Source organism: Bos taurus, chromosome 3 (assembly GCF_002263795.3).
Source record: "Bos taurus isolate L1 Dominette 01449 registration number 42190680 breed Hereford chromosome 3, ARS-UCD2.0, whole genome shotgun sequence".
NCBI classification, from domain to species: domain Eukaryota; kingdom Metazoa; phylum Chordata; class Mammalia; order Artiodactyla; family Bovidae; genus Bos; species Bos taurus.
The window spans coordinates 106,400,180-106,424,014 of NC_037330.1; the positions used below are offsets into that span (position 1 = coordinate 106,400,180).

General features: G+C 51.3%; 1 protein-coding gene across 1 annotated transcript; it reads left to right on the forward strand.

Annotated features, from left to right (window-relative positions):
• The first annotated feature begins 3,462 nt into the window (after positions 1 to 3,462).
• NT5C1A (5'-nucleotidase, cytosolic IA) lies at positions 3,463 to 19,800 on the forward strand. Its single transcript, NM_001205546.3, has 6 exons — positions 3,463 to 3,657; positions 11,375 to 11,542; positions 12,576 to 12,705; positions 14,151 to 14,273; positions 16,660 to 16,844; positions 18,410 to 19,800. The coding sequence occupies exons 1-6, from the start codon at positions 3,532 to 3,534 to the stop codon at positions 18,773 to 18,775; spliced, it is 1,098 nt and encodes a 365-aa protein (NP_001192475.1). The 5' UTR covers positions 3,463 to 3,531; the 3' UTR covers positions 18,776 to 19,800.
• Positions 19,801 to 23,835: the final 4,035 nt, after the last annotated feature.

Consider the following 23,835-nt stretch of genomic DNA (forward strand, 5'->3'; position numbering starts at 1 on the left):
GCAACTGGCCCCTCGCGTCCACACAGTCCATCATAGTCACCAAACAGCTTCCCATGCGATTCCCTGCCAGCTGAGCTGAATGCACACTTACGTCTCTGTTTTAAAAAAAATTTTAAAGGAAATGAAGGCTCAGAGAATGAATGGTAAGGCCAGGACTTGAACTCAGATATCTTAACCTCAAGGCCACTATTTATCATGCATTCTCATCCGTGGGGAGTGAATCCAAATCTGAATGTGAAAACAGAGGTAACAGACCTCAAGTTCTGTGCTTCAGAGGAGGGAGAGTCTTCCCTGGCAGGCCAGGGGGTAGAGGAGGGGTAGGGGAGGAGGACAGGTGAAGGATGAAGCTCCTGTTCATCAAGAGAGCAGGAGGTGGTGTCCACCCCTGGTCTTGCTAAAGACCAGCCCACAGGGGAGCAGTTCAGGTAGAATCCTGAGTCCTCCCTAGATGGGCTTTTCCTGTGCTTTCACCTGCCACAGGGAAAGATGGATTCTCAGCTCATATTGTCCCAAATTAATAACCCTGGAGAAGACAGAGGCAAACCTCCCAGCACCTGTATATAAGAGTATAGGAGAGTGAGTGATGCAGCTGAGGTCATGTGCCCATCCTGGCTCAATCACTGTGTCCAGGGAAATAGGGTTCTCCCATTGGGCAGGTCTATGTCACATGCCTATTCCTGTGACCAGGGAGGCAGGGCCTGTTACTAGAAGAAGAGAGTGGGAAAGGATGCTAGTCAGCAAATCCAATAGCCACCAACTTCTGAGGAACATTTGTAGAAGTGATGTGGAGAATCTCATGGAAATTTAGAGGTGGGGACTATAGCCAGGCTTCAAGCTAGGACTTGGGAAACTGTCAGGACCAGAAGTAGCTCCCTCTCAGGGCAGCATGGTTTCTCTTTCATGGAGTCTCTGCTGCCTTCTGCTCATTGCTTCCATCTTTATATCCTGGTGGGCTCAATCTGCTCACAGAGTTTTTGCCTCCTCTCCGCTTTATGTTGCACATAACTACAGCTTGCTAAGGCCCATCTAGGTCTCTTAGAAGCCAACTATATTTTGTAGTATTCTTAGCTTCTTTTCCTATGGTTGACTAGCCAGCCTCTGTTTCCCAGTTCCCAGTTCCCGAGGAAGAGAAATCTGATTGGCCCAGATCTTTCCTTTCAACTCAGGCTACACAGGTCAAAGGTCACTAGACAGCAAGGGGATGGTTCACCTTTGCATCAGGTACTCACTGCCAGCCAAATAACGACTATACATTCTCCTCCTCCATGAGGCACCTGAGAATAATGGAAACCCTTCCTAGAATTTCATTATTTATTGTTGTGTAGCAAGACACCTCAAAACTTAATGCCGGAAACAACAAAAATGTATCATTTTTCATGATTCTGTGTGTTGGCTGGGCTCACCTGGGAGATTTTGTTGCTTCACACGCTGTTGGCTGGGGTTACTCATCCCACAGCACCCCACTAAGAGATGGGCTGCGACTGAAACCGTTAAGATGGTCTCATTCATATGTCTGCAGCTGAAAGCTGCCTGAGAAATCATTGGCTTCTGATCCTCCAGGGCCTCACTGCTTCTGCATGTGAACTTTCCAGATTTCTTTACACTGTAACTGGCTGCCAAAAGGGCATAAAAAAGATCTGCAAGGCCTCTTAAAGCTTAAGCTTGGAAACCGCACATCACTTCTACAGCACTCTATCAGTCAAAGCAAGACACTGGGTCGACTCAGATTCAGTGCCACCACTGGAAGGGAGGAATATTCAAGTCACACTGCCAAGGGGCAAGCAGGATGGGAGAGAGTTTGGGGCCGTTTATGGAAACAATCTACCATGAGTGGAGAAAGACAACTCTAAACATACTTCCCTCAATCTTAAAATGTCTTGTTATGATTACAGTAAGTCCCCTACATACAAACCTTCAAGTTACGAACACAGATGTGAATGTACAATCACCTGGCCAATCGTGTCAGTTCATGTGTCTGGTGTATATTGTCACATGGGTGCCTCCTGTACAAGTGGTTGTGCTTTTGTGTATTTTATAGCACTGTATAGAGCACAATAGTACAGTATCTATTTCAAGCCCAGAATGGCCAGAAGCAAGCATAAAAACAGTGGTGATGTAGCTGGTACTGCTGTACTTTTCAAAGTACTCTACTGTAAGATTAAAAATATTTCTTTCATTTTTTGTGTTTGTTTTATATGTGTTATTTATGTGAAATATATTATAAACATAGTACAATGCTATATAGCCGACTGTGTTAGTTGGGTACCTAGGCTAACTTTGTTGGACTTACAAACAGATTGAACTTACAAATGTATTCTTGGAACGGAATTCGTTTGTATGCAGGGGACTTACTGTATTTCTCCCTTCCTCCCATGCAGTTTGGTTGGTTCCTCCCAGGTCATGATGGAGAGTGGGCAGACCCCTGCATTCTGTACCCCATCCCAGTCATACTTCCTCCAAGCTCAGCCGGTATTTTTCTCCTGCTGCCCCCATCCACCTTTGCACTCTTTTAGACACACACAGAGATGTCCCTTGATCGCTTCCTAACCCGTGCCTTGGAATGAGTGGCATCAGTGTCTACACCTCGGGCTCTGCATCAAGGAGGACAATGCTCTAGAACTCCAGGACGGTGGTCCAAGACTCCTGGTTTCCTAGGCTTTTCTATCCTCCTTCCATCTAACCACTTTAAGGCCTGTAACTAACCAAGCTCAGCCGGTGGGACCTGGGAGGGTGCGCCCCCTGCTGGCCATCGATGTCTGGTCTGGGTTCCTAGCCCCGCCAAGGGGAGCCTGGTGTTGCCACCGACTTCAAGGGTCCCTCCGCCTTGTTGGGGAGGAGCTGACGGGCTGGGCCCTCCAATGTGGCTCCCGCTAGAAGCAGGTTCCTGCTCTAGCAGGAACTGTCCATCCTGCTGGATGGAGCTGTCCATCCACCACCTCCTCTCCCTCCACGAAGTTGACTAGGATCCCAGGAGACATCGCTCAGGGTTCCAGGGTCCTGGCATCAGAGAGGAAATACGGTGGGGGCGGGGGAGGGGAGGGGAGAATAGCTTTTTAATTTTTTTTGGGGGGGGGGTGGCTAGAATTTCATTTTCTCCTTTGTGGATCACCACCCTGGGTTTAAAAAAAAAATAGTAGTCAGGCTTCCCCTTCTTTCGGTGCCGTTGACCGCCTGCGAAGAATAGGATTCCCGCAATCCCGAAACCTCAGCAGCCCGAAGGCCTGGTTTCAGGCTCAGTCCTGCGAGCCGAAGGGTCTAAACCCTCAGTAGGGGTGGGGCGGTCGGGGAAGGAGAGCTCAGTGTCCCGAAATATAACTCCACCAGCAACAGCAGCTACACACCGCCTGCCGACTGGTCGGGTTGAGCACCCAGCGCACTGCCCCCCCTCCTGCCGGCCCGCACGCGCACTCTCCCGCGGCTGCCCGCCCCCTTCTCACGCCCTGGACGCGCCTCCCTCCCTCCCGCAGCCCAGTCCCGCCGGCTCCGCTTTCCGCAGCCTCCTGCTTCGGCCAGGCCGGGTCAGAGCCGAGCATGGAACCCGGGGAGCCCCGGGAGCCCCGCGAGCCCGGGCCAGGAGCAGAGACCGCCGCGGCCCCGCAGTGGGAGGAAGCCAAGACTTTCTATGACAACCTCGCGCCCCAGAAGAAACCCAAATCAGTAAGACCAGGGCATGGGTATGGGGCAGGGCAGGGTGAGGGTCACTCTAGGAGGGGTCGTCAGCCCTTCGGAGAGGGACCCGTGGTGCCCCTCCGAGAAGGGACGCAGGTCCTCATCACCAGCATATGCCAGGCCGTTGGCACAGGCTCCGTTTTATTTTGAGAGCTCTGGTCGGGTGTTTTTTTTATCTCGGGACTCCGGTTCCACGCCAGGATCCTCCTCCCCCATGCTGTCATCAGGGCCCAGCTCCGAGCCGCGGCCCAGCCGGGGGCACGGGGGCAGCACTTGTTGGCAAAGCCGGTCAGCGGCGCCTGCAGAAGCGCCGGGGCTCAGGTAACCGAACTCTGTAAATCCGGCTCCTTGCTGTGCGCTCCGGTTTCTGCCATCCTGCGCACAGGGCTCCGGCTCGGGGTCCCAGGCTCCCTGGGTTTTAAGAGAAGGGAGCTGCACTGGAATCTGCGCTCTGAGCTTAGGGCTCTGCGTCCCTGACTCTGGGGTCCCAGCGCTGGACTGTGCCCCAGCTCCGGGCTCTCCTCCCCTCACAGGGTAGCCCTCGCTGGCATCAGCGTTTCTGCTACCTAGGTGGTCGCCTCAGCCCTCCAGGACTCACACAGAGGAGGAGTCTCGTCTCCCCTTGGTTCCTGGGCCTTGCTTACTCCAACTTCCCCGATCTCAGAGCTTGGGAAGGGGATGGAGGATGGAAGCTAGCTCAGAGCATCCTCCAAAGAGCTCCAAACTGACCTTAAAGCACCCTGCTGCTTCCCTCCAAAGACCCCTTCCATGAGGCCCACCTGGTCACCAGTCATTCCCTGCTGCACCTCCAGTCCTGCTCAGCAGTGCAGATTGAGAGAGGAATTAGGCTGAGTCCCTGCCCCAGGAGCTCACAGAGACCCTAGATATGGTGAATGCCCAGGTGAAAACCTTAGCAGTGGGAGCATAAGGCAGTGACTGCCAACTCAGGAAGTCTTGTAGAGGTGGCTTGGTTTGAGCTGATCTTAAAGCCCGAGTAGGTGGACCTTCCCAGACAGGGAAACAGGATGAGCAAAAGACACACGGTCGATGTCTTTGAAACTGAGTGAGAAAGTAAAATGCAGGATCTTTAGGAGAGGAGTTGGGAAGATGCCAGAGACCCACAGAGGGCCTTGAGTGCTGCATTAAAAAGTCCAGATCTTATTCAGTGGGGTTGCTGCTGCTGCTGCTGCTAAGTCGTGTCTGACTCTGTGCGACCCCATAGACAGCAGCCCACCAGGCTCCCCCGTCCTTGGGATTCTCCAGGCAAGAACACTGGAGTGGGTTGCCATTTCCTCTTCCAATGCATGAAAGTGAAAAGTTGAAACTGAAGTCGTTCAGTCGTGCCCGACTCCTAGCGACACCATGGACTGCAGCCTACCAGGCTCCTCCATCCATGGGATTTTCCAGGCAAGAGTACTGGAGTGGGGTGCCATTGCCTTCTCCAGTGGGGTTAGAGGTCTTAAAATTAGGCTCCATGAAGACCCATGTTTCAGGGTGTCTGCTTACAGATGAAGTCAATTCATTTTCTTTCTTCCTCAAACTATGTTTTACAAAAGTAAAAATATGTGATAAAACTCAGCTCACTCAAATGTGTTGGTGGACATGTTAGCACCTTGCAGACCGCCAGTGTGTTACCTTATGCTACAGGTCGATGATCTCTTTTAGCAAACCTCAGAATGAAGTTTTTATGGTGATCTGTTTTAAAAGAAGAGTATCGTGAGATTGCTGACAACTGTGGTTGAGTTTCCTGAGGCTTGTAGTTTAAAATAGAACAAAACAAAAAAGCCTTTTTACCATTCGCAGCCACTTATTGGTATGAATCAGGACTTTCTCAATGCTGTGCAAAACCCAGCAAATTGAAACATAAACAAACTGACTAGATGATGAAGTTTAAATTCTCACTGGCCTCCTGTATTCATTGGTGGACATTAAATATAAATATACCACAAACATCTGAATACATAATACATTTGAATTTATGTGTGTGAAAGTGAAAGTTGCTCAGTTGTGTCTGACTCTTTGGGACCCCATGGACTGCACCATGAAATTCTCCAGGCCAGAATACTGGAGTGGGTAGCCTTTCTCTCGTCCAGGGGATCTTCCAAACCCAGGTCTCCCACATTGCAGGTGGATTCTTTACCAGCTGAGCCACCGGGGAAGCCCAAGAACACTGGAGTGGGTAGCCTATCCCTTTTCCAGGGGATCTTCCTGACCCAGGAATTGAACCGGGGCCTCCTGCATTGCAGGCAGATTCTTTACCAACTGAGCTGTCAGGGAAGCCCTATTGAATTCATGGTATGAATTTATACCAATAAAATATGGTACTATATGGTTTACATATTGGGGCTCTCCCAAAAAGTTTATTTGCATCAATGTCAACCTACTTTTTAAACAAGTATGAAAACCATTATGAGCTACTACAGGATTTTTCAACAAGGGATTAACTTGGTTCGTTTTCATTTTAGCAAGGTCACTTTGGTAAAGTGAGGCTGTGTTTGTGGATGGCTTGGAGAGGGTGTGCCTGGTAACAGGCAGAGCAGTGAAGAGGCTGGTTCCTGCCTGGGGAGGAAGCTGGACTAATGTCACAGCCTCAGGGATGGAAAGAAGGGGATGGAGACTAGGGTGGTGAGTGGAGCTCACCAGTCCGTTTCCTCCGGGAGCTCAGGCCCAGTCGTCAGTTATGACCTCTCGGTCAGTCCCTGGACCTTGCTGTTCTCTGGGTGGCAAGGAGACTGGCGGCTTCCTGGCCCCTACTCCTTCCTGTGGGAACCCCTCCCCCCACTGGCTATTTTGGGGGCTTTGGGCCTCCTGGGCTGGTCTGGCCTAGACTTATTCTCATCCCCCGGCTCCTGAGTGAAATAGTTAACCCTGAAGGTCTATATGAGGCCCTCACCTCAAGAGGTCAGAGGACTTCCTAAGTCCAGACCTATCTTGTTCCCCTCTCCTCCAGCAATTCTTCTGTCTCTAAGTCCTTCTAGAAACAGCAGTTTGTGGCCATGTTCCTATCTTGGGCCCAACAGGCAAAATCCCAGGGCCTCAATGCGAGCTCTTCGGGCAGGCAGGTGGGGCCAGGTTGCCCTGCATGACGCCTCAATCTTGTCCCTGAAGCAGGAGTAACCAGCCGGTTCCCCAACACCACTCCAGTGAAAGACAGAGAGAGCTGGAGGGACCTGGCTTCTTGGAGTCCAGAGCTCTTAAACTGAGACCTTGGTCTGGCATAGAGGGTCTTTCTGATCCATGGTTCAGTCCGATGTCTGGACTTCTTCCTGATTTCTGGAGGAACTGCCCTGAGGTACACCTGATGGCATTTGACAGGGTGGCCTCCCTCTGCAGCGAGGTCCAAGGACATCTCTAGGTGCTTGGCTTCTCCCCAGCTCTGAGCAGCCCCTTTCCCCTGTTCTTTCAGCTCTGCCTGGAGCCTGGACAGGCTGTTCCTCTCTTCCAGCTGGGATCTGAATTTTCCACAGCATCTAAGGCCCTCTAGGCCCTTAGACTCCTCCTCACTTGTACAGAGTCAGAGCAGGCTAAGCAGGAGAGCAGGGTCCCATCCTGGGACTCTCCATTTTGGGGGTAAAGAGTCCTACCCTTTGAAACCTCCGTCTGAAGGCATGGTGCCCCTCACCAGTTCCCCCAGATCTGGAAAGGGAGGCCAGGAGGGTAGGGAAGCATCCAGGACAGTGGATATAGCAGGGGTTGGGGTCTTCCAGGAGTGCTTGAGGAGGGGAGTAGAGGTGGGTGGTGCTGCTGTGTGGACGGAGGCCAGAGGCTTAAGATCTTATCCTGGCTCTGCTGTGGCTTTGCTGGATGACCTCGAGTAATACTCTGCCCGTCTCTGGGCCTCTTTCCCCATCTGTCAAAGAAGGAAGTGGAGACTCCTGGGACTGAGGCAGCTGGGATCTTTTTCTTGCAATGGCCAGAGGTGGGATGCAATGGGATATGTGCAGGTCAGCCGGAGAAGACCCAGGACACAGCAGTCTGGCAGGGACTGTGGGACAGAAAGTGAGGAGCGAGACCTTGGCTGGCTGCCTGGGCTGGAGCGGCGGCTTGGGAACCTGCCTGAAGGGGCTGGGAGGGCAGCTGGCTCTCTGTCCTTGAAGGGGTGATGGGCTGTCCCTGGGGCAGTAAGTCCAGGGGGCGAGGCAAGCTCAGCTCCTGCCTTGAAGGCCAGCAGACCTCCTGGGTTTCTGAGAGCGGGTCTCCCCACCCCCCTCGCAACTGTACTCTTACCGTCCCAGGCCATCCCTCTATTACCCCTTTTCTTTAATTTTTACCTTCCTTCCTTGAAGGCTCACAGTGGCTAAGGGGGTTGGGAGGTACCCAGCCCAAGGACACACAGACACTGGGGGTGGTTGGTGGCTGACAGAGTTACTGGGCTGAGCCCCAGATGACGGTCACCTGTCCTGCCAACACCTTAGACTCGCCCTGCTGGCCCCACACACTGTCTTGAATGGGGTAAAAGTCAAATGCAAACTGAGGTCTGCCTCATGAGTCTGGGGACTCTGGTCTTCTGTTCCTACTTTGAGGTTCTAAAGCTTCATTAGCCACTATGGCTACTTAAGTTTAAACTGATTAAAATTATATGCAATTAAAAATTCAGTTCCTCCTTCTCACTGGCTGCATTTCAAGTGGCTCTCTAGCCACATACAGCCACACGGACAGTGCTGGACATTTCCATTTTCACAGAGAGGTCTATTGGACATTGTTCCTCTAGAGGAGGCATGGACCTCTGCCTTGGGGATAGATCATAAGCTCCCTGGGGGCGGGGATCACATCTGTATGGTCCCCCAATCAGTGCCTGTCACATGGTCATCACTCAGTGTTGTCAACTGATTGGGACCCAGGCTTGACTCCAGAGAGAAAAATTGGGATTGACTGCGTGGCTGCCAGGGCTGCTAGGAGCAGGCCACAATGCAAGGTCCATTTATGAGCCTTGCCCCCAACTTGAGTCCCTGCTTCCTCATCTGTCGAATGGGAACCATGGTCCCAAGATTGCTCAAGTCACAGAGATGTAGTGGGACTCTCTAGACAACTGTGAGTCCCTTGGGGACCTGCATTCTCATCCTCTGCAGGGATTATGCAGGGTCCGGCTGCTGCCTGTGGCGGCATTCCCCTCTCCCTATTCCACAGGAGGTGCTGAAGGAGTTCTGAGACCCTCGTGGGCCCCTGAAAGAAAGCCTTCTGGCATCTGGCACCTGCCTACTCTTCTGGGCTCAGCTACACTCTGCCCCCATGCACAGGGCTCTGCTCACCTTTGTGAAGGCACGGCATGTGTTCACAGCTCCTCATGCCTTCCTTCACCCCACTCCTCCTTCAAGGCTCTGCTGAGACGCCACCTCTCCCATAGCAGCTTCCTCTGAACTTTGCTTTCGCCTGGTTCTAGCATTCATTTCAGGTCCTTTTGCACCTCTGTTTACCCATCTTTCTCCCCCACCAGCTTCTGACTCTCAGGGCAGGAGCCGAGTCTCTACCAGGACCATCCTCAGGCAGAGCCCAGGTGCTTGGCACAAAGAAACAATAATAAATGTTTATCAAATCTGCGTCAACTCAAACAGTATTCTCTGAGCGTCTACTATATTTCAAGCAATTTGAACAGTTAAGGGCACTGCAGTGAAGTTTCTTGTTCGTGTTAAATTTGTTATGGCAAATACTGTCTTTCATTAAAATAAATTGCTTAAAAGTTCAGAGACATTAAATATTTACTGAGCACCTACTATATGCTAAGCACAGTTTGGAGGACTAGAGATACAGTAAATGAACAAGATAACTCTGGTTCCTGCTCCCTCATAACTTAAGCATGGTTCCTGCTTCTAGAACTCTGCCTAGAAACGGAAATAGTTAAATAAGCAATTGCACTTCCCTGGTGGCTCAGTGGTAAAGAATCCACCTGCTAATGCAAGAGACTCTGGTTTGGTCCCTGGGGTCAAGAAGAGCCCCTCGAGTAGGAAATGGTAACCCACTCCAGTATTCTTGCCTGGGAAATCCCATGGACACAGGAGTCTTGTGGATTACAGTCCTTGGGGTCGCAAAAGAGTCAGACACGACCTAAGGACTCAACAACAACAACAGATAAGCAATTATGTATATTAACATATATGCACATATATAGTTGTTGTCAGAGGTTTATTGAAAATATTACAGCAGAGCAGAAAGATTCAAATGGCTCCACATGGTCTTTTGAAATTCATCCCAGCTGTAGGCTGAGTGACCGGCAGATTGGACAGACTACCAAAGTCCAGGAGATTCAGCATTTCCTTAGTGTCAAGCATCTACATCAATGAATTATACTAAAAGGAAAAAATTTACTAAGTTTACTAAAATTTTACTAAAAAGGAAATTGGTAGGAAATGTAGCAAGCCCATTACTAGGGATAAGGGACAGTTTTGTAAAGATGATATGTAGTTTGAGACCTGAGGGTTGAGTAGAAGTTGGCTGGATGGGGAGTCAGGGAAAGAGCAAATCAGGCAGAGAAAACATCCAGTGTAAAAGTTCAGAAAAGGGGTGGGGGAAGATGTGCTCAGACATAGAAAGGTCAGATAGAGCAAAGCAGGGTAATGAGAAGGTAAGAGAGGAGACAGAGGTAGGAGTCTCATGAAGGGCTTCCTACTCCATCCTCAAGGCTGCTGATCAGAGTGTGAGAAGAATTTGATGACAGTGGGTGCATGTGTGCTAAGTCACTTCACTTGTGTCTGACTCTTTTCGACTCTATGGACCGTAGCCCACCAGGCTCCTCTGTCCATGGGGTTCTCCAGGCAAGAATATCGGAGTGGGTTGCCATGCCCTCCTCCAGGGGATCTTCCCAACCCAGGGACTGAACCTGTGTCTCTTATGTCTTCTGTATTGGCAGGCAGGTTCTTTACCACACAGAGGGCACTACTGAAGGGGGTGGGCATGATCAGATCTGAATTTGAGAAAAATCCCCTGACAACAATATGGACCACATATTGGAGGGAATAAGAAATGGTGATGGCTGGCCCATGGTAGGGAAGACGGGAAGAAGTGGATGGATTCTAGTAGAGTGGATAGGTTTTGGTGACTGATTGAAGGGAAAGGGAGCAGAGGAAGAGGGAAGACTTGAGGTTGACTTCTGGGCTCTGGGCTGGGGGATGAGTGATTGGTTGTGCGGAGCACTGAGATGAGGAAGAGGGGAGCGGGGTGAGGCTTGAGGGTGGACAGATTGCTGTCCTTGGGAATTCAGCCTTGGGCATGATGAGTTTGAGTGTTTGTTAGTCAACTGGGCAGTTAGAAATAACAGTCTGGAGCTCAGGAGAAAGATCTAGGCTGGAGACAGATTTTCTTCTATAATTGTCATGCTTCTGGGCGCCATTTCTTCCCAGGGGCGTGTAGCTCCCATTTTATAAAGGACACCTTCTGAAGACCATCTTGAGCATCAATCATACTCTGGCTGCTTACACTGTATTCATTTTTCTGTCATGTCAAGCTGGGCAGCTAGACTGCAAACTCCCTGAGGACATGGCCTCCCACCAGATTGTCCTCCTCCTTGGGGAGCCATCGTCTCCCCCCAGTCCCCAGCTGGGTCCTTCACAGAGGGGATCCTGATCTAGGTCTGTCCCTGCCCAAGACTGGGCTCCTTTAGGGCACAGGCCAGGCCTGGGCTCTCTCCCTGCCCCAGTTCCCAGAAAGGCTGGTACATGAGACCCGCCTCAGGGAAGTCTGAGGGTAGACCCCTTCTCCTGCATCCCTGCAGCCCAAGCCCCAGAATGCCGTCACCATCGCTGTGTCCTCCCGAGCCCTGTTCCGCATGGACGAGGAGCAGCGGATCTACACGGAGCAGGGCGTGGAGGAATACGTGCGCTACCAGCTGGAACACGAGAACGAGCCCTTCAGTCCTGGACCAGCCTTCCCCTTTGTGAAGGTGAGGGGCAGTCCCACCACTGGCCATACAAAGCCTTCATGGGCATTAGCTAAAAGCCCTCCCACGGGAGTTGGGGTTGGTAGATTGCATTTAGGATGGATAAACAAGGTCCTACTATATAACACGGGCAACTATATTCAATATCCTGTGATAAACCATAATAGAAAAAATAGGAGAAAAGGAATGTATAAAAAAGTATATTCTGCCGCAAATCTTGTTATAATTTCAGACATAGTATTCATCCAAGGAACACTGTTTTTGTTGTGTTTTAATCTTTATTTATTTGGCTACACCGGGTCTTAGCTGTGGCATGCGAACTCTTACTTGTCACATGTGGGATCTAGTTTCCTGTCCAGGGATCAAATCTGGGCCCCCTGCATTGGGAGCCCAGAGTCTTAGCCACTGGACCACCAGGGAAGTCCCCCCAAAGAACACTGTCTTTTATTACAGATTAACTAGAGAGGAACATAATAATGTAACTGAAAAATACCTTAATCTAATATATTGAACTATTTTATATTTTGTATTTATGATTATCTACTGAATTTGCTTTCACTTAAAGAAATCTTAATTACTTCTTATTTTTTTAAAAATAAAAGCACTCCCTTAGGGGTTTGAGTAAAGGAAAAGGGTCCCCTCTGGGTAGTGCTACCCCACAGGAGCGTGACTTGGCAAGGGGACAGCCATTGTGAGAAGAAGAGTCCTCCCCATCCCCTGAACGAATGCAGCCCCACTTCAGATACCCAGCTTAGTTCATGGAACCTGAGATGAATTTCGACTTCCACTCACCCTTTTAGTGAGGTGTCAAAATCTAATAATTTACATTATTGAATGGGCAATAATCAACCCATACAAGGACAGAGATTAGGAGGTGATAGTCCATGTCCACTGATCTGACCTCGAGCCCAGCCCCTGACTTCCCCTCCCCTCCAAGCATTGGATCCCAGCCCACCCCTCATCCACAACCCTGGCTACTAACCCCAGGCATCAGTCCCTGGGGAGTCTGAGCCCTAGGACCCACTTTCCCATCCAGGCTCTGGAGGCTGTGAACAGGCGGCTGCGGGAGCTGTACCCTGAGAGCGAGGACCTCTTCGACATCGTCCTGGTGACCAACAACCACGCTCAAGTGGGTGTCCGTCTCATCAACAGCATCAACCACTATGGTAAGCATGACAGCTTTGGCCATGACATGATCCCTAGCGGACACCCAGGGTTGGCATCCCAGCTCTGCAGGGTGCAGGTATGCCCACTGGAATCTTAAGCCCAGTGGGGTTCTGGTAAATAGGCTCTTTCAAAAAACAAAACCACCCCTCCCCAGACTCTGATCATAGCGTTGCCATTTTCAGGGTGTTAATATTCCCATTGTGGCTGATGTCCAGCTATCAATAACTGAACAATCTAACTGGCTCCAAAGTCCCTGAATGTTTGACATTTGGCCCTTGTAAGCTGGTACAAGCCAGCTCCAGCACATCCTTGCACAGGCCCCACTCCCTTTGCGATGCAATTGGATATTTGCTGCCTCTGTGTCTCAGTTTCTCTTTGCAGTGGGGCTGACAGGTCTTACAGGGCTGTTGGGGGAGGCAGGTGCAGTCGTCAGAGTGAACAGACTTTGTGTCTTAGTCCAAACTCTTGACTGAAAGTAATGGACCCTCTAGAGCCAGCCTTAGCTCAAGAGAATGATTTCTTACTAGGTTATTGGAGTGCCTCTTGGAACCACAGGGAAGGAAGTAAAACTGAGCCCAAAGGGCCTGAATCCAAGTACTGGTAATCTCTCCAGGGCTCTTTTTCTCTCTGGACCACAAGAGCCCTGATTTCTGCTTCTCTCAGCAAACCCATTCTTATTTTCCTTTGTTGTCTCTTTTTCTCTTTCTCCAAACTGTGTTTCTTTGCTTTTCTTGAATATGGCCCAAATTTACAAGTTTACGAGTCCTTGTTTTCAGCAAGCAAGAGAACCAGTTGGCATTGTTTTAATCCTAATTTCAAACTCTTGGAAGCAGGGGTGATATTAAAAATATTTACCCACTTTGTGACACAAGCTCCGAGGAATAGGATGGACACCACCTATGGTACTGAGGCAGGGTCCTGAAGGACCCCTGCTGTGCCCTTCCAAGGTGGACCGTCGTGTGTGAGGGGCTGGGGCAATGATGCGGTAACTCCGTGGGTTCAGAGCAGCAGCTGTTGACTGACAAGCAAAGTTTTACAACCTGCACAGACATGGGTACCAGTGACTATCAACCCAGGCTGGAAGAGAATCTGACTGGCCCAGCCTGAGGCAGGTGCCTACCCCGATACAATCAACTACGATCAGGAAGGATTGACCGTGAATCACATGGCTGGGGACCTGCCTTTGTAGTACTGTGGTTCCCTGACAAGGGGATGTTACTGTGAGCCAGGCAGCTCCTTCAGAGATGTGGTCATCCCCATTTCATGGATGAAGGATGGGGGAAGCTCAAAGAGGGGAACGCTGGCCTAAAATCGCTCAGAGAATCACTCTGCTGCCCCACCACCACTCAGAACCAAGATGGCATCCACTGGACACGGAGGGACCACTCTGAGGTGCTGAGGGTTGACCCAGACATCACCTGGCTCCTCTCTACCTCCTCCCCAGACCTGTTCATCGAGAGGTTCTGCATGACAGGCGGCAACAGCCCCATCTGCTACCTCAAGGCCTATCACACCAACCTCTACCTGTCGGCTGATGCAGAAAAAGTGCAGGAGGCCATTGATGAAGGTAAGTCAAGCTGGAGAAGGAGAGTGTGGGGGATCTGGCAAAAAGGAGTGTAGGGAGCCAGTGTCAGAGATGGGCAGCCTGGTCCTAAAGCTCTGAGCAGGCTCTAGGGGTTGCCATGGTAACTGGAAGGGCAGTACCTCCCTTAATTCCTATGGCCTGTCCTGTAAACCCTGAGAACAAGGTCCCATCTGTTTCACTCATTGCCCATCTAGTTCCCTCTCCCACCTCCTGCCCTACCATGTTGAGGATGCTTTTACTCATCCACATCACCCAGCCGTCAGTTTCTGTGGGAACCCTCTTTGCAGCCCAGAAAGCTATTCCCTTCTAAAAAAATCCTCCAGATCAGTAGGAGTTCTGATTCCTGTGTGACCATGGGCAGCCTCTGTCCCTCTCTGGGCCAGTGAGGAAGGAGATCAGTACTTTTCCAGCAAAGTGTAGAGCAAAGTGAGTCAGTTATACATATATTCATTCTTTTTTTAGATTCTTTTTTCATATAGTTATCACAGAATATTGAATAGAGTTCCCTGTGCTATACAGTAGGTCCTTGTTGGCGCTTTGTCTTGTATATAGTAGTGTGTGTATGTTCATCCCAAGCTTCTAATTTACCTCTGCCACCAATATTTCCCCTTTGGAAATATTGTTTCCAAATAAGTTTGCTTTGCAGCCAACAATGTGTTCGCTTACTTCTTCCTCTCTCATGCTATCTCCTGCCTAGAAGCCTGGCCTCTCTCCCTGCTGAGGCTTACTCACCTGAGCTGCATGGGGCTCCAAGAGGCTTTCTTTAAGCCCAAAGCAGAACCCATTTTCCTAGACAGATGTCACACCCTCTGGTTGAGACCTTGGCACTGTCCTGCTTGAGTCCCTCTATATGTCTTTAAGTTAAGCCCAGGCTGGGGAGCAGGGCATAGTCAGAAGGGAGGCCCTGCTCAAGATCAGATGATTCTGGTTCATCCTGGCTCTAGCACTGGCAAAGCTGAGAAGGAAGCTGGCCTGATGTCCAGGGCCTGAGCTTGCTTATAGCATCCTCAGGCTAAGTGAAGGTGAGGTGAAGTCGGCATTGCTCACTCCTCCCAAAGCTCTGCCTCTTCCCAGGCCTAAGGACCCTAGATCCCCAAAGAGCAGGGCTGACGTGGCCTTTGGAGAGGTAAACAATCAAGGATGGGCTGAGCACATTGGCCAGGTCTCCAGCCTCCTGAAACTGCTCTCTGTCATCCAGTGAGCTCTAGTCTGGAGCTAGGGTTCGCAACAGGCATACTGGACCCCATGGAGAAGTCCAGAGTCTGTACTGAGTCACATGTCAATAGTGCTGCCTCCCATGGCCACCCGGGTTACCCCAGGGAAACTTTAAAGACCAGGCAGCCCTAAGGAGGGCATGTAGGGGTGGTTTACCTGCTAAGTCGTGTCCTATTCTTGCAACCCCATGGATTGTAGCCTGCCAGGCTCCTCTGTCCATGGGATTTCCCAAGCAAGAATATTGGAGTGGGTTGCCATTTGCTTTTCCAAGGGGTCTTCCTGACCCAGGGATCAAACCAAGATCTCCTGTGTTGCAGGCGGATTGTTTACCATACCAGGGAGTAAGGCATACCTGGCTGTAGACTAGGAGCTGCCCACAGTGCCCCCACCCCAGACTGAAGCCTGGGATCCCTGGACAGAGATGAAGCATCCTTAATTTTATCTGGGTCTAGAGAGGGTGAGGGTCTTGCAGGAACCAATAGTAAGAGAGTAACTGAGGCCCAGCCAGGGTCAGGAGTCCTTCCTGTAGATCTACATCAGGGGCCTGTGAGGAGCCCCAGGAAGGACAGTGGTGACCTGGGGGGCCCTGCCTTCTACTCAGGACTGATATTCAACTGTCCACACCAGTCTGCCCTTTCTAGAGTGTCGAAAGGCCCCCATACTGATGCATAAAGATAAATAGCTCCTGCCCTGTGCCTTCCAAGTGCCCTCCTGTTCGCTGGGAGCCCCTCGCCCCAGACCTTCCCTCAAAGCAGCAACTAAAGGGGAAACCCTGGCTTAGTCTGGGGTCCTCAGAGCCCTACTCAGAGATAAAGCCACTTTCCATTCCTTTTTTTTTTTTTTGGCCTCATTTCATGTAGCATGTGGGATCTTAGTTCCTCAACTGAGGATCAAACCTGCATCCCTGACATTGGAAGCCCAGAGTCTTAACCACTGGACTGATAGGAAACTCCCTCCGCTGTCCACTCTTACTGGCCTGTTTTGTAATATTCTGAATGTTGGCCCTCCTTTGCTGGGCCCTGAGTCCTGGGTGAGGCAGATGGGGCGACGATAGGGTGAGATAGCCCTCTCCTGGCCCCCCAGGCAGCTGAGGTGGGTGTCGGGGTGCCTATTACCCAGATGAGGGGGGACAGTCTTGCCTCTCTCCATGCAGGGATCGCAGCGGCCACCATCTTCAGCCCCAGCAGGGACGTGGCTGTGTCCCAGAGTCAGCTGCGCGTGGCCTTCGACGGGGACGCTGTGCTTTTCTCGGACGAGTCAGAGCGCATCGTGAAGGCCCATGGGTTGGACAGGTTCTTTGAGCATGAGAAGGCTCACGAGAACAAGCCTTTGGCCCAGGTGCTCCACACACTCCTGGGAACCCTTCGGTGGAGGAAGGAAGCTCCCCAGAACCTGCCCTTGGCTGGAACCTCCAGCCCAGAGTCAAACCCCAAGCTCAGCCCAGAATCCAACCAGGGCCCCTCCCCAGGCCTCCAGCGAGCCTTTCTCTCACCTTGACCCCTGGCCCCCCTCAGTAAGCTTCTACCTCTTCTCTGAGCCCCCACTGCTCTCATGACATTCCTACCCCCTCTTTGAAGCCCCCATTCTCTCTTGAAGCTGCTCTCTGAAGCCCTCTGCCTCTTTGCAGCTCCTTTATGAAGTCTCTGTCCATTTCCTGGAGTCCCCATCCTCTTGCTAAATTCCCATCCCCTCTCTGAAGGCCTCTATCTTCTTTCTGGGTCTCCATCCCTTCTCTGAAGTCCCCATCCCTCTCTGAATGCCTCACCCTCTCTCTCTCTGAAGCTGCCCTTCCCTCTCTGAGATTCCCCCACCCCTCTGAGCAGGGTCCCATCCTCTAAAGAAGCCCCCGATTCCCTCACTGGAGGAAAGGAAGAGCCAGACAAGTGTCCCTCCTCGGGGCAGGGAGATCCAGCTGGTGTGGGGTCTGGGGCAGCCCGTCTGCTCTGGACCATACCAGCCCTTCTCACTTTCTGTCTTCCATCCATTGGCCAGGGGCTCGGGGATCCTCACTCACCCTCAAACTACTCAGAGTCTCCCTGAGAGCAGAACATGACCTAGAGCTGGTGGAAATCCCCTGGGGTCGGAACTACTGGGATTCTCCAGCCCTTGGGGAGCTCCTGTCTATGCCTTTAACAAAAATCTGGGTGCTCAGTAACCCCAAAGTCCCTCTCTCCAAGAGCTCAGCTGGCTTTAGCTATGACCCCTGAGTGTTCATTTCACTTCCTTTCTTGTTGGTCCTTCCTAAATCCTTGGGAATCCAGAGCAGGACGGTTTTGTGGGGTTTTTTTTGTTTGTTTGTTTGTTTTACATTAAGTGAGAGGCAGAGCCCCAGGAGACCTCTGCTTTCCCCAGGTCACCCAGCAAGTGAGGGGTCTCCAAGATTAGAAGCACACCTTTCCTGATCCTTTCCCTGATCCTACGAAACTGGAGCACGACACTCTGAGCCACCCATGCGCCCCAGGAGCAGGGTCGATACTGGGCAGTGACACACTGGTCTGTCTGTCCCAGTAGTCTGCAACCAGAATCCATTCTGTTTAAAGGGTGCCCATGCCATAGTTACTAAATATTTTTAATCTCCTCCCTGCTGATGAGCACAAAAGCCACACTTACAGAGCTGTAGGACAGACACCCATATACCTGGTGGGCTGCTATAGTAGCAGGGGCCCAGGTGTGTTTTTTCTGACACAGCAGTGTGGACACCTAGAATGCCGTGGGTACCTACAATCCAACTGATGCATGCAGTAGCCTGAGCAGGCAGAGCAGAACTGAGAGATTAATAGGGATCCTGCAAAACACTCCAACCACAAACAGCAAGATCTTAGTGCTGTAGGGAGCCCAGCTGGTGAGGGGGCAAAGTGTTTGGGAGATGGGTAAGCTCATAGCGTTCCTTCACCTTCTTGTAGGGCCCCTTAAAGGGCTTCCTGGAGGCACTGGGGAGACTGCAGAAGAAGTTCTACTCCAAGGGCCTGCGACTGGAGTGTCCGATTCGCACCTACTTGGTGACAGCACGCAGTGCAGCCAGCTCGGGGGCCCGGGCTCTCAAGACCCTGCGCAGCTGGGGCCTGGAGACGGATGAGGCCCTGTTCCTTGCGGGAGCACCCAAGGGCCCCCTTCTGGAGAAGATCCGCCCGCATATCTTCTTTGACGACCAGATGTTCCACGTGGCTGGGGCTCAGGAGATGGGCACGGTGGCCGCCCACGTGCCTTACGGCGTGGCTCAGACATCCCGGCGGACCTCACCTACGAAGCAGGCCGCCCCTGCGCAGTAGCTGAGCCACCAGCGCCACCCAATGGACCTTTCTGGTTCCCCACCTCTCTGCCCTTCTGCATGTCTGCCCTCATCCCTGGGAGTGAGGTACCTGTAGAACACTGCAGACGGGGCCAGCATCCTCACCAGCCCTCCTTTTAGGCAAACACTGTGCCATGATCCTGGCTCAGAAAGTAAGACTGTGCACAGTAGCTGGGTTTCAGGGGGAAGTTGATGAGACTGAGGGTGGGAGAGTCAGAGCAGCCAGGATGCCTCAAGGAGGGCTGCTGAAACTAGCTCAGTGTAGTACAAAGAAATGGGATCTGGCTTCTAAGCTCTGTCTTGGCAAATTAAGTGTATGACTTTAAGCTCCCTTGCAAGGGACTCTAGGATGAGGTGGCCTGCCCCTGAGGTGCACTGGTGAACACTCCGTCCTTGCAGGAACCCCTGCAGCCCCTTCGTCACCATCTCCGAGGAGAACGCTCACTACTTGATGAGTCAGTTTCCCCTATCTTCTAGGTGGTCTTCAAACTCTCCTTTAGCTAAAGAAGCTTGGGTTTTATGAGATTGCCCTTTTTGAAGCAAGCATTGTATGCTGGGGCTGCTCCTGATATATATGGTGCTTTTGTACAAGTTATAGAAGGATGAGGTCTTTGGAATGAATTACGAAAAGAGAACCATTCCTGTGAACTGACCCAGACCACACTGGGGTGCACAGCTTGGTTAGCAGGATATAGGCTGGATTTCAGCACCTGCTGGCTCCTCAGCCCAGAGGCCTTTGTCAAATGGGCAAGATGCACAATCAACCACAGCCACTTCCCTACAGTTTTACACATTTGGGAACCACTGGACTAGACGACCTGTCTGCTTCCTGCGATCCCCTGAGTTATCAAGGGTCAGCAGACAGGTGCAGGAGTTTGTGGAAGGAGTGGAGTGAATTTAACCTGCATGCAAACTCTCCTATGGCCAGCAGGGGGCACTGCCTGATCAATGCTTCCTTTGCTTTTGTGTGTTTTTTTAGCCAAATTTGATTTGTTCCTCCCTGCCAACTCTCTCATCTCAGCCCTTACTCCCTCAGTGGTTGTATCCTGCTCTGCTGCCAAGCAGCCGTGTTGGTGGAGGAAGCAGTGGAGAACTGGTGTTTACCATGGCAATCCACTCCAGCACTCTTGCCTGGAAAATCCCATGGACGGAGGAGCCTGACAGGCTACAGTCCATGGGGTCGCAAAGAGTTGGACATAGGCTACAGTCCATGGGGTCGCAAAGAGTTGGACACGACTGAGCCACTTCACTTTCACCTTTCATTGTGAGCTCAAATGCATGGAAGAAAGCTCAATGACTGAAGTGGGAAGTCATCCAGGATTAGCCTGAGGGAAGGCCTGCCTGGGGTAATGTAGGAAGTGTGAAGAGGTCTGGTTTGGGCTGTGGCTGATTAGTGAGGAAGGAGTGAAATGTCCACTAGCAAGATTCTCCAGCGCTGGGATTCTGAGTGGAGGTGGTGAGCTCACTGTCTCTAAAGACGCTGCGCAGGGACTCCAGGATGAGGTGACCCGGTGGGCTTGCAGGATCCCCTGCGGCGCCTTTGCCACCACTTGCAGGGGAGAACTCTCATTGCTTGATGAATCAGCCTCTTCCTTTGCTGACAAGCCTGGCTCTCTCTGGAGAGAAAGTGGGAGCTCCAGTGATTAATCCCACAGGAAGACCCAGAGGGATAAGCAGACATCAGTGGTGGGGACTGATTGTCTAGCTCCCCAGGGGGAATCCCAGCTGTGAGCAACCACTTTATGAGGCAAGCCAAAGGTGCGATTGGAGGTGTGTGCAGGGGAGCTGGAATGCTTCTGGGGGCAGGGAAAGGAGTGATGGGCAATGTGGAGCCTGTCCTTTGTCCTTTTGAGGACTCAGCCCAGGGTCCGAACGGCCCAGGTTCTGGGCAATGTAGGGCATAGTAGCAGAGTCAGACAAATAACCCAGGAGGGAGAACAAAGCGAGAAGACTGAGCTGGCTCTGGAAATGAGCGGCAGTTTGTGTGAGAAGAGTCCTGGGCTCGCTGTCCCTCTCAGTGCTGGAGCAGCCAGGAGTCTGACTGTGGGGAGGAAGGGTAAGACCGTGCCGTGGGTGGGGAGTGGAAGGTGCTGAGGCAGCTCTGCTGACGCCTTATCAGGGAATGAGCAAGTGATAAAGGTGTCCTTGCACAAGGTCATTCCCAGCCACAGCCAGGATCCTCCCCGGCCTCCAGTCAGAGGCCCTGGTCGGGAGCTCTTTCCTCTGCCGAAGCCCTTGGCCCAGCCAGAGATACTGTGAGGCCTGAGGACGACCTCGAGGAGATGAAAAGGAAGTGAGGGAAGGAGCTCAGCCCCAGTCACCCTTGCTCTTGGCCGAACCACACCAAGGCCTTCTGCCTCGCCTCCCTCTGGGGTCAGAATCACCGGTTGGATGAGCCTCTGGGGCTCTCAGAGCTGGCCGGTAGCCATAAGAAGCCTGAGAGTCTGGGCACAACCGCGGCTCACTGCTTGGACTGGGCTGAGTGAGCAGGGTGGACACGTGCACTCCGAGGGCAGCACCAGATGTCACCTAATTAAGACACACCCCAGGGACTCTGAGGCCAAGAGGTCCTGCCTCTAGGGCCTCGTGATTACAGGGCTGATTCTTCCAGGGCTCTCGGGAAGCAGGAAGATATGACGTGGAAAGCAGCAAGATAAGGTGCGCTAAAAGCTATCTATTTCACTGGAGCACGGTTAATAGACTTGGACAGCCCTGGGCAATGAGAGACACGAGGGTCCAAAGTCTATAATTGAAACCATAAATGAGCATTTCAGGCCTGGAAGAGCTTTCAGTGGCTGCCATAAAAGGCCAGAAGTCCTGGGGGCAGGCTGAGGCAGCTGCCAGACACACCTTCTGATCATTTCAAGTGGTGAGGAGGTGTGCTGGGGAGAAGATTGTTAATTGTGTCAGCAGGCAAATTAAAAGTGAACGTGAAAGAGGAGAGTGAAAAAAGCTGGCTTAAAACTCAAGATTCAAAAAACAAAACAAAACAAAACAAAAAAACCTGAAGATTCAAAAAGTGAAAATCCAGTCCCATTCCAAAACCGGTGTCCGGTCCCATTACGTTATGGCAAATAAATAGAGAAACAATGGAAACAGTGACAGACTTTATTTTCTTGGGCTCCAAAATCACTGCAGATGGTGATTGCAGCCATGAAATTAAAAGACGTTTGCTCCTTGGAAGAAAAGCTATGACCAACACAGACAGCATATTAAAAAGCAGAGACATTACTTTGCCAACAACGGTCCATCTAGCCAAAGCTATGGTTTTTCCAGTAGTCACGTATGGATGTGAGAGTTGGACCATAAAGAAAGCTGAGCACCTAAGAATTGATGCTTTTGAACTGTGGTGTTGGAGAAGACTCTTGAGAGTCCCGTGGACTGCAAGGAGATCAAAGCAGTCAATCCTAAAGGAAATCAACCCTGAATATTCATTGGAAGAACTGATACTGAAGCTGAAACTCCAATACTTTGGCCACCTGATGCAAAGAGCTGACTCATTGAAAAAGACCCTGATGCTGGGCAAAATTGAAGGCAGGAGTAGAAGGGGATGAAAGAGGATGAGACGGTTGGGTGGCATCACTGACTCAATGGACATGTATTTGAGCAAGCTCTGGGAGTTGGTGATGGACAGGGAAGCCTGGTGTGCTGCAGCCAATGGGGTTGCAAAGAGTCAGACACAACTGAGCAACTGAACTGAGGCAAATTAAAAAGCCATACAAGCACCAGAGCCCCTGGCCCAGCCAGGGACTGAAGCAATAGAGCAGAGAGGACACAGCTTCTAGCCAAAAGCATGGCACTCCTGCAGAACATGTCCCAGGAAATACTTACCAACCAAGTCCCAGACCCAGCGGAAACTGCCACTTAATTAAAACAGAAGCCCTGTTACTACACACTGAGATTTCCAAGGTCACTGCAAAACAGTCCTCTCCGCTTTCTGAGAACCCAGTCAGAGCGATGGGGATGTAGCAGAAGATGCCAGAGGAAACTGAAATCAGAAAGAAGTCTAAATCCAAGGTGGATTCAGCATTATAATGATATTCAACTGGTGTGCACCAGTCCAGCCAAACTGGTGCTTATAATACTGAAATGCCTCCGTAACAGTTATAAATAGCATTGTCCTGAGCCCCTGAGTGCCCCCTCCCCGTTGCCCTGGCCCCTCTATCTTCTCACGTTTCAGCAAAAAGGGGCTGTGGGAGCATGATGGATGGCCAGTGTCCACTCTGGTGGTCTCCTGGGTCTGCTGGCTTAGAGAGGTAAAGTGAGTTGTCCAAAGTCACACAGCTGGGAAGTGGCAACAGGAGAACTCGAGCTCATGTCTGTCTGATGCTGGGAATCAGGCTCTTAACTGTTCTGCCAAATGGCCCATCCACGTGCATAGATGTGACGCTTCTTAACACCGGACAGTCTGTTGAACATATTGACTCCCTGCCTGGCAAAATGCCACAATAGACTTGAGTGGGTACATCTTTGTTGCAGCTTCCTAAACAGCAAAGAAGAATTTAAGCTAGAATCAAACATTTGCAGACTTTCTGAAGCACCTCCAGACACCCCCATGTTCTGTGGAATCCATATGTTTGGGCTGATGCTGGGTTTGGCAAACTGTGGCACCTTGGGCCAAATCTGCTGCTGCTGCTAAGTCGCTTCAGTCGTGTCCAACTCTGTGCGACCCCCTAGACGGCAGTGCACCAGGCTCCCCCGTCCCTGGGATTCTCCAGGCAAGAACACTGGAGTGGGTTGCCATTTCCTTCTCCAATGCATGAAAGTGAAAAGTGAAAATAAAGTTGCTCAGTTGTGTCCGACTCTTCGAGACCCCATGGACTGCAGCCTACCAGGCTCCTCTGTCCATGGGATTTTCCAGGCAAGAGCACTGGAGTGGGTTGCCATTGCCAAATCTAGCCCACCAGCTTTTCTTTCAAATGATTTTCTTTATGTCTGGCTGCACAGGGTCCTGGCTGCTGCGTGGGCTTTTCTCTAGTTTCGGCAAGCAGGGGCTACTTTTTAGTTGCGGTGTGCGGACTTCTCCTTGTGGTGGCTTCT